This window comes from Vespula pensylvanica, chromosome 2 (assembly GCF_014466175.1).
Source record: "Vespula pensylvanica isolate Volc-1 chromosome 2, ASM1446617v1, whole genome shotgun sequence".
In the NCBI taxonomy this organism is placed as follows: domain Eukaryota; kingdom Metazoa; phylum Arthropoda; class Insecta; order Hymenoptera; family Vespidae; genus Vespula; species Vespula pensylvanica.
In genome coordinates this window covers 18,166,204-18,176,725 of record NC_057686.1, presented here as the reverse complement: position 1 = coordinate 18,176,725, position 10,522 = coordinate 18,166,204, and the positions used below count along the sequence as shown (strand labels likewise).

At 30.8% G+C, this 10,522-nt stretch overlaps 1 protein-coding gene across 5 annotated transcripts; it reads right to left on the bottom strand.

The window, feature by feature from the left end:
- Positions 1 to 1,963: 1,963 nt before the first annotated feature.
- LOC122637635 (mediator of RNA polymerase II transcription subunit 14) lies at positions 1,964 to 10,387 on the bottom strand. 5 transcript variants are annotated; one of them, XM_043829892.1, is made up of 26 exons: positions 10,231 to 10,387; positions 9,724 to 9,845; positions 9,422 to 9,613; positions 9,169 to 9,301; positions 8,916 to 9,089; positions 8,713 to 8,838; positions 8,443 to 8,622; positions 8,183 to 8,376; positions 7,983 to 8,100; positions 7,763 to 7,904; positions 7,474 to 7,678; positions 7,227 to 7,386; positions 6,937 to 7,144; positions 6,043 to 6,251; positions 5,663 to 5,909; positions 5,358 to 5,501; positions 5,113 to 5,256; positions 4,779 to 4,951; positions 4,514 to 4,708; positions 4,178 to 4,435; positions 3,849 to 4,095; positions 3,391 to 3,761; positions 3,130 to 3,288; positions 2,777 to 3,046; positions 2,343 to 2,606; positions 1,964 to 2,226 (listed from the first exon to the last, which is right to left on the bottom strand). In XM_043829892.1, the coding sequence occupies exons 3-26, from the start codon at positions 9,568 to 9,570 to the stop codon at positions 2,062 to 2,064; spliced, it is 4,635 nt and encodes a 1,544-aa protein (XP_043685827.1). In that variant the 5' UTR covers positions 9,571 to 9,613; positions 9,724 to 9,845; positions 10,231 to 10,387; the 3' UTR covers positions 1,964 to 2,061. The 5 variants fall into 5 exon arrangements, with proteins under 5 accessions (XP_043685827.1, XP_043685831.1, XP_043685832.1 ...); XM_043829896.1 differs by having other exon boundaries at positions 6,043 to 6,218; XM_043829897.1 differs by having other exon boundaries at positions 6,043 to 6,215.
- Positions 10,388 to 10,522: the final 135 nt, after the last annotated feature.

Here is a 10,522-nt window from a genome sequence, read left to right as displayed (position 1 = left end):
GATGCAGCAACCTCCACGCGGTGTGACCTGGGTCGGCAGTACTTGTGATGTATCGATATCTTCTAGCCTGCAAGTATTTCCGAGCGAATGGCTGCATGTTTCAAGATTTTTCCAAGATCTTCTCTATCGAATTCCAACTGAATTTCGAAGTACGTGCAATTTACGTTCTTCCTGATATCTTCCCTATATTCAGCCATAAATGCACACTCATTTCTATTTATTGAAATGCTCACCTACGTAATAATTATTCGAGATGAATTATTATAGTTTCTCTCGGGTGGGTCTCATGAGTTGGGCTCATGGGCGTGGGCTTCTGTGCGGGTCTCCTTTCAGTATCGCAAAATCGAGCTCGTTTTTCATACTCCAGTTACGGTCAGGTGTAGCAATATTGTACATCTATCTTTTCTTTCTATTTCATCATTTTCACACGTACACGTGTTTCATTATACTTTCCGGATATCCTTTCTTTCTTTTCTTCTGAATTCTATCTTCTGTATTTCACGTGCGCGCATTTTCCGACTTTCTTTTCTTCTTTTTCTCTTCTTTTTCTTTTCTTCGCGGGTTAAGATCTATCGGTGGAGAACCGATATATCGTCGAAAGGTTCGATTCATAATTGATTGCTAGACGCGAATACGGGAAGGATAGGAAGAATATTCGCGCTTATGTCGGCGGGCAGAAGCGTGGTGTTCTCGGGCGCGATTAAAAGTCCTACGCAAATGGACTTCGTTTGATTGCTGAAACGAATAAATGACCGGTCGTGTGTCGGTTTATGTGCTGCCGAGTAGTATGGTTTGCTATCCGTAAGCGTGGACTGATCCTCCTCCAGTTAGCCACCTGAATTCTCGGTTAGTGCGTAAAACGTCGCGAACGCGAATTTAGGGTAGAGTCACCGTTATTATAACACTCACGGGAGTGTTCGGGCGCGATTAAAAGTCCTACCGGGGACTTCGTTTTATAGAACGCCGATTATTTGATCACGCCGGTCACGCGAATTTTAGAGTAGAGTCCCCGTTAGCTCGTGGGTCCTCAGATGCAGCAACCTCCACGCGGTGGGACCTGGGTCGGTGGTACTTGCGATAATATAAAAATCTAAAAATATATTATATGCAAATATATGTTATATCGCAAGTTCGATCGAGCGAATGGCTGCATATCTTTATACGTTTCCAATATGTTTTCTTGTTATATCTAATTGGATATTAAAGTATTTACATCTTATGTTTTATAATTTTTTTTTTTAATTCGATGTTACGGAGGCACTATAAGGAGCGATAAAAGATTAAAACTTTTTCATTTTTCGATTAAAATAATTCAATGTAAATTAGGGATATATAAAAATTACATTTAGAGTAACAACTCTCATTAGATTTTTCTCTTATTTAGTGTCTTTTATTTACAAACGCCTCGTATTATTTACTCGTATATCTACATTTTTCTATAGCTTGAGTAAAACATACAAAAAATGCATATTATATTAATTAATTTGTATTTTAAGACACTTGCATTGGTCTAATCTTTAGAAATAGTATTGTTACATAAAATATAACAGTTATTAATATAAACATATCTTTCCTAACAAACATTTTTTTTATATATATATATAATTACTGTTTTCTTATTAATTAATAAGTATACATTATAATAATGCACTTATATTATACAATACTTTATACATTTATTATATAATTGATGTCATGTCAATTTTCAATAATTTAAATTATTCTCCATCATTTAAATATATATGTGTGTGCATACATACATATATATACACATTTTTTTGTGAAATGAGTGATATAGGATGTATTATTTCAAACGTTTAACAAAATATTAAATACGTCTGATTAACAGCCAGTTTTTTATAAACTTTTACAAATTAATTGGCTCTCCTAAAACTCTTCAGAAATGTTAAATCTCGACGACTTAAATACATTGATGTCGCTCTTAAATAATGAATTTTTTTTGTAAGAGAATAGTTAATAATCGAAGACGCGAACATATTTTTAATTTATCCATGGCGTAGAATTAGATAAACAAGCGAGGTTAGGAGAGTATAGTAAATCCTATTGCGAAGGTCCGCTCATCATTCCCATAGGTGGCATACCTTGAATACCATATGGTCCTTGTGGTGGTCCTTGTGTTCCAGCCATTGGAGAATGTAATTGCATAGCTGGACTTTGTATTTGTTGAGTTCCAGTTACTTGACTTCCAGCTGGAGATGCAACAACCTGTAAAAGAATATAAATGAAATATTAACAGAATTTTAGATAAATATACTAAGAACATATTAAGGATAATGATTTTATTTTATAATAATTATACTGCATTTTATAATAATATATACCTGTGATATTACCGGAGGTTCAGAAGGAAGCGTCAAATTTGTTAAAAGATCTCTTACAGCTGGAAACAAGGAGCACTCCGATTGATTTGCACCATATTCAGCAAATCGTTTTAATTGTAATGACGCTGCTGCAGTTGCAGAAGCAGGACTAGGATCTCTTTTCTCTGCTAATTGAGTTAAATTAGTACTGACATCATATACAAGTGGTAGTACAAGAGACGGTGTTTCTCCTTGATATGGTATACCTATTCTTGTTATTTGTAACTGTAATTAAAAAATTTCTTAATTATGTAAGTCCTTATAAAATTGAAAGTGAAGATATAATATAAGGTGTTAATATAATTATATAATACACAATTATATTGTATGATAAAATAATATAATTAATAAAATCATTTTATATAATTGTAAAATTAATATAAAAATATCCTTACAAAAAATAGAATTTTGTTTCTGCACACAAGAACAGCTGCCATACCAGTTGGCACAATTGGTGTTGCAGATGGTGGAATACGTAAACACCATTGTACAGACCATTTTAATTGTTGCTGTTGTGCGAGACCAGGTACAAGTTCTAATTTCATTATTTGAACAAAATCTTTTAAAACGTTGAAAGGAACGTTAAGCATCTTTCCAAAGCCAGATATTGTATTCGGTTTATAAGGTGGAACGGCAACACGAGTGTCGAAAAATTTTTCTATGATCTATAGAAAATTGTGAATAAGAAGTATTAATAAAATTTATCATTAAAAAAAAAATGTATACTTATATAATTTATTAATCTTACTTGTAATTCTTCAGAAGTCCATTGATCTTTGTGTTCCGGAAGCGGTTGTACTTTTATATGAAGAGATTGAAGATGTTGTGGATTTAATCCTACTCTACATTGTAAACTTTCCACTTTAAAGTGTACAACGCCTGGTTCTGTGATGTTAATGCTAGTTAACTGAAATTATAATAGGATGTATTCATATCATTTTTCATATCTTATTTTGTAAATTATAAAGCAAAATTATACAAGTTATAAATATGTTAATGTTATTCTTACACATTCATCTTTTTGAATAAAACGTGTCAATTGCCGCCTCATATAGATACAACCCAAAAATCTTTCTAGCGGTGATAAATCTGGTCCAGGTAATCCAGAAGGATGAGAAGAAGGACAAGAAAGTAATTCCAACGCTTCATGAGTGAGAAGAGTTGGTACAGCTCCAGCCCATGATCTTTGAGGTAATACTCTGGATATATGACTGCCACTTTTATGATCTGTTGCTTGAGGACTATGTAAGGCTGCATGGCCAGGACTTTGACCGGGTCTTACTGGAGACGGTCGCGGAACACTAGGAGAACCTGGCCAATTCGAAGCAGCAGGAGAGGCCATACTTTGTGAAGAAGGAAATGGGCTACCATCAATATGACCTAGTATAAACAAATCAATTTCTAGTTTTAAAACATTCAAATTCATAATATATATTAATTTACCGCTAACTATTTCAATATTTGTACCTGTTTGCATAAACGATCCTGCAGGCGAATGTCCTACTTGCACATTATTGCAAGGCCCTGGAGAAGATGTTGGCATAAGTCCAACAGGACTTGATACATGCATTGGATTTAAGGGACTGTTGGCAACAAGACTCGAACCAGGTGATGGATGTGGTAACATATTTGGAGTATTAGGAGGTAACGAAGGCGGTGATGCTAAATTAAACGAAGTTGCAGGACTACTACCAAAACTTTGATGTTGACTGGCCTAAAATTATATCATTTTATTAGTTTATTGTATCAATAAAAATATAAACAGCTATTTAATGATATTGCAACTGAAAAAATACCTGTGATATATTTGCAGTATGTGGACTAGCAGGAGTATGTGGATTACTACCAGATGGTGGAGTTAATGGTGGATGAAATCTTAAACCATCTCGTTGTTGGGCTGGAGATTGTGGACCGCTTCTATGATGACTTAAAAAACCAACTCCACTTCCTCCACCATCGCTATCCATAGTAACTGGCGATGGTGGATTATCATCCTCTGACTGTGATCTTCTTCTAAAAAGTGCACTCTCATCCACGTACTTGGAAAGAAATGCCTATAAAAATAATAATATAATTAATTAATAACAATATAAAATATAAAAGAATATTTATATCTATATTAAATCTATTACCTTAAGACCTTGCATAGGTGTAAATTCATTAACGATATAACTTCTATCGAAACAACTATATGCACCATCACGTAAACTAACAAGTCCATTTCCTCTCATTCTTAATTCCAAACAATACAATCCTTGGTACGCTATTCTCACCAATGTTACACATTGTGGCATTATTGTAAATGTTTGTACTGGTACTTGTGGCCTCTGTGCAAAATACATTTCAATAAAATTATACAATAGCGAAATACTGTTAATGTTATATAGTGAGACTTACGGAATTATATACACAAAGTTGAGGAATAGTTGGTAATTTACTAATTGACGTAAGTGGTTGTATAGTTTCATGAAGTATAATAATTAATTGAGCTAAATTTCTGTGCCTATTTAAATGTGCTTCAAGCTGTTCTTTCATGATAGAATGAGCATTGGCAACCGTATTTGTTGGACCTGCAATATATAAATAACTAAAATTAAACGTAAATCATATATATGATATATGATTTAATACTATATAATATAAAAATTTATTTAATACTGTATAATATAAAAATAATAATAAATAGAACTGAGTAATTGAAATTAGAATTCATTATTAATAATCAACTTACTTTTTCCAAATATTAATTTAAATGCTTTATCATCTGTATTCCAATATACAGTTACAGTTGCTCCCCGATTAGGACCATATGCAAGGATTAGTTTGCTATAACTATATGATTTAACTGTGACCAGATTTCGTAAATTATATTTTTCTATAAAAAAAAAGGAAGAAAGAAAGAAAATGATAAATGTTGTCAATAAACACATCATTTGCATACGTTTTAACATAGGTATATTATTTCACGTAACTTACCAATTTTAAAATATTCAGCTAAATCTTGAACTATTGAATACAAATGAACGATTTGTGCCCAATCATTCAATAATGAATCTACAGTGCGTGATACATTTTCCGCCGTTAACATATCATATGAAAAATATACTGGTCTACGTAAACCTTAAATATAAATATTTATGTACATATATATATATATATATATATATATATATATATATATATATCAAATATAATTTGCATAAAATTTTCAAATCTTCTATAGAAAAATTAATTACCAAATAATTATACTCCTTAACTTTATATATTTAAATAAACAATACCTTGTTCTTTAGTATGATTACTAGTAAGAGGACTACTGTAAAAAACAAATTCAGCCATCCAAGACTTTCCTATCCCTTTTCCATGAACTCTGATAGAAACACTAAGAAGTCTTTTTAAAAGAGAATGCCACGCACTACTTGTTGCAATATTTGGTGATGGAGGAAGTAACTGTACAAGTTTCAATACTAAAGCCGTGGCATTTGCTTCTACTTGAAGCCCTTGATGTGCTATATCCCGTCTACTAAGCTGTAAAAATGTTCAATAATAATTTAATATTATTAATATTGAGATAATACAATATACACACACACACACACACAATATACATTAATTAATTACTCTTCGACTAAATAATAAATTATAAAATATTTTATTTTACCTCTTGAGCTAAAGTCACAAATGGTATTCTTTCATCGCATAAAGCTACAACATGGGCCAATTCAGGAATAAAATATGCTGGATGTTTTGATCTTCTGTTCTGTGCTATACCCACTGCATCTGTTCTTCCCCCAGTTCCCGTACTTCTGCGCTTGTTGCTCATTGGCTCCATTGCTTCTGTAATGTACCCCCCATCTTGATCATTACTCCCTAAAAAATCCTCCCATTAATCCCCCTAAAGTAGTAAGATGCCAACATCACATTCATTGTTGCCAGATGTTAATACTTGTAGTTACAACACGTAAACAATTAAACGATTAGTAAAAAATTTGGGACATATTAATCATTATTTAGGAAATAATTAATAACACAGAAATCTTTGGTAAAGATAAAACTTCCAATGATAAAGCTTACTTGTATATATAGAAATACATGTTGAAAATAACAGGACACAATGAACTGTTATACTTTGTATCTTCTAGTCTGACACTGATGCTGGTTGCTTACATTTTTACAATACTAGTGCAAAGATAAAATATATGACAAAGCAAAACAAAATAGCCACTTACAAAAAGGAAAAGTATGAAACAATAAGATTATTTTAGTCCTATATTATTTACATACCTGTACTTCTGGCAATAACAAATATTAGAAATTTATATTCTTTCTACAGTCGATAATTACAGACTTTAAAAAGTTCCATATTACTAAGTCATGCATAACTTTACATGTTAAATAATACACGTATATGTTATATAATAACGTAAAAAAAAATTATGAAAAAATTATACATACATAGCAACTTACAATAATATAACAGATGTTAACATTTCGACATGCCTACTATATAACTGATAACATATATATTTAATCATTTATTTACGTATATACTCACCACTATCAACGCTAGTGAATGGTCCATGAGTAATCACAAATGTATCAAATTCAATAAGAGTTTGAACTTTTAAATACATCTTAGGAATTTCTGCTTCTATACTATCATCATGTGGATCATCTTCAATGGAACTATGTTTTACTACTGCAAGATAGAACGAACATTCAATTTCACATGGAGAATTTTCTTTTTCCTTGAATGCCACAATCTAAAATGAAATAAATATTTTTAATATTCCCATTGCTTTATTTATTGTTATGCTGTTAGAAATGATGATACTCCGTATATACCAAAATAACTGACGGATGCCTATGTAATTGAACAAACATGCGATGTCTACTAATTTTTGACATTGGGTGTTCTGGATGATGCAGAACTGGTAAGCGTTCATAAGATGTAGCAGGTAGATGTTGCAACGTTTTTTCACATCTCCTTTGTGTTATCCAAAATCTATAATATCAAAGTTTATATATATAATTTGATACGTTCTTTTGAAGAAATATGATTTCAATTAATATTAAATTAGTAAAACTTTACCGTAATTCTGATATAAGTGTAGTAAGCCTAGAGTGATCACCATTCAACGCAGCAGTTAATTCAGGCACTAAAGGAGCATCATATTGTGGTACATGACATTGAAGCATTCCTGTATGAGTATCTACTGTAACTAAGAGAAGTTCTGCTCTTAAGCACGGCTGTAATACTGGAACTGATAAAATAGCTGGGGATCCTGCTAATGTACCTATAATAAAACATAATTTATATGAAGAATCTGTATATTTTCAATTTTTTTGTTTTTGAAATCTTATCTTGCGTATATACTTACATTCAACATCTTTCAATATTGCTTGCAACTCTTGTTTTAATTCAGAAAGGCGACTTCTTGTTCGTATATAAATAGTGTGCACAAGTAAACACTCCATTGATAACTGATCTGATCTTATAGCCCTATCTGCTATTTCACTCTCCTAATTAATCATAAAGAATATATAAAATAAAGCAATTATAACAACTTATACGATAAGACATAATTGTTCAATTCCAACCTTGCTACCTAATGATGGTACATGTACTACAGCAAGAGGTCTTGCAGGATCATGTTGGTCAACTTGTACAGTTAATCTGTATCCAAGTTCTGATCTAGGATCTTTACTAGTTAACTCTCTGAAATGTTATTTATATTATATAATAAACAGAATTGCACTATAAAAAAGATTCAAGTAACCTTTCAATTTCAAACACATACCTCCAATAAGATATAGATAAACATTTTCCAGGTGTATATTCATCTACATGTATATGTTCATCTAATCTATCACGAATTAATCTTAATGTTTGTGAATAAAGTACTTCCAATTGTAATGATTGACAAAAATAATGAAGAATATGGTATACTTCAGATAAAGGATTAGAACTTTCTGCTAATCTAGATTGCACAACCTTTCATAAAAAAATAACACATAATATATTAATTATACATAATATGATAGTATTACATTTACTTACCTGATGAACATATCGCGTTTGTAAGGGATGTACTAATGCTTTTCCATCTCCCGTTTCTCTATCAGAAACTAAAATCTCTAATTCCAATAATCTCCATGGTACTGCTGGACCATCTCCCATAACAGTAAGCGAGACTGAAAATTCTTGTTCGACTAAAAATGTTACTCTACCAGCCTCGATCTATAAAAACGAAAAATAAAATAAATCAGAAAGTAACAATATAAAATTAAAACTGATATTTCTCTGATTATAAATCATTTTAAAACATACCTTCAAATTACGCATTTGTGGAAGCAAATTTCCAGTAACTAATCTATGTTGTATTACTTGATTTAATCTTTGTAATGTACTTCTTTTCTCTGCTGGAGTAATAGGGTCAGGAGGTACTATTCTTTCCTGTATAAATAAAATTCTTTGAATAGTTATTTGTTATAATTCGTATTTTTTAAAATTATTACATATCATGTGCATACTCTGATACAAGCTGGTAAACGACCATATGTGCCAGTAGTAAGGACTTCTACTGCTGCGGGGATATGAAAATTAGGTAATCTAGCATGGACAAGTGTCTTTCGTGCCATTCTTGCCAACATGTCAGCGGTATCAACAAAAAGTAATGACTGTTTATCTAAAAATGCCATAATATGCTGTAACATATGAAAAAATTATATTTATATTGCTTCAGTCAAAAAGATCAATACAATATAAATAAATATATGTACTTACTGCTGATTTATCGACTTTAGATGCACTGTTGGCCCATTTTACTAATGCTAATAAACGAACGTATAATTGTCTAGTTCTAGCAGAAAAATTATAAATTTCAATTTTACGTTCCATATCAGTCTTACGAGGTAACCTAAACGAATAAGTTATATATTATCATTCGTATCTTATTTACATATTTAAATTTCTAATTTCAGAAAGTAAAATATTTTTAAATAATCATTAAATGTATATGTGAAAGATATAGACTTACAATTCTGCTAGAACAGTAAGTTCGTGATAAGTACGTTGTATAATGAAATCTATGAGCAAGCCAAGAGAAATAGAACCACCACGATTACCCTCTTGTGGTATATTATTTGTTACCGGTGTTTGATGTCCTTCTAATGGTACAGGTGCCATTTTTATTTTTTATTTTAAACGATAAAATGTATCTTCTTTCAATCTTGGAAAATAATATAAATATGTAATATTTAATAATCATATTATATATAAAATAATTTATATCGTTTAATAATATTAAAACTTTTTATTATATAAATTTGATATACGTACTGAATGTATTTTTAAATGTGATCATAGATGTATAACTTTGGATCACAAAACTCCTAGACACTTTCTGTATCATTAGACCAGAAAAGTCGGCTGAAGTAACAAAGTTATATTCAATGCAATCACTGTGAAAAATATATCGCATTAAAATAATTTAATCTTTCATTTTATACATCTTTATAAGAGAGAAAAATAAATTCTATAGTTGAAAATGTAAAGATTACTTTAAGAAAAACGATTAATTACAGATTGCTTTTTTAAATGAAAAAGAGAACATTTAAAAATTTAATGAGAAAACATATATTTTTCCAAATCATCATCAATAATTTACGCGATATAATTCTTATAATAATGAAATTATTAAGTAAAACAAGTATACAACAATAATTTCATAGATTAAAACATTATGTACACATTCCCATAAAAAAATCTAAGTGACATGGAACATTTCACTTTATAGCGTTTTCAAATCAACAATATGTAAATTAGTATGTAAAAAAAATAACCTACTTCTCACCAAAGGACATCACTTTCATTTATGTAGTTACATTAGCTAAACGACACATCGGAAACTGATTTCAGTCAACTTCAACCAAATACTTAAAGCAACTGAAAGAAAAGTGTGATGAGTTGATTCATGTTAATTACGTTAACGTTACGTACGACTACTGGGGTGGCGTTAGTGTCAACATATTTATAACGACCAATAGGGAACAGTTATTATAGCGGGTTTTTCAAATATCTTTCGTCAAATCAACGCTTCATGAATGACTCAATTAATGAAGAAAAGTTACAGAAATAT

Excerpts from the sequence above, each read along its gene's own strand:
- LOC122637635 (XM_043829892.1), bottom strand. The coding sequence starts at position 9,570 with ATGGCACCTGTACCATTAGAAGGACATCAAACACCGGTAACAAATAAT. Across the intron at positions 8,377-8,442 it reads AAACGCGATATGTTCATCAG|GTTGTGCAATCTAGATTAGC; the intron begins GTAAGTAAATGT and ends TTTTTATGAAAG. Across the intron at positions 3,047-3,129 it reads GGACTTCTGAAGAATTACAA|ATCATAGAAAAATTTTTCGA; the intron begins GTAAGATTAATA and ends AATTTTCTATAG.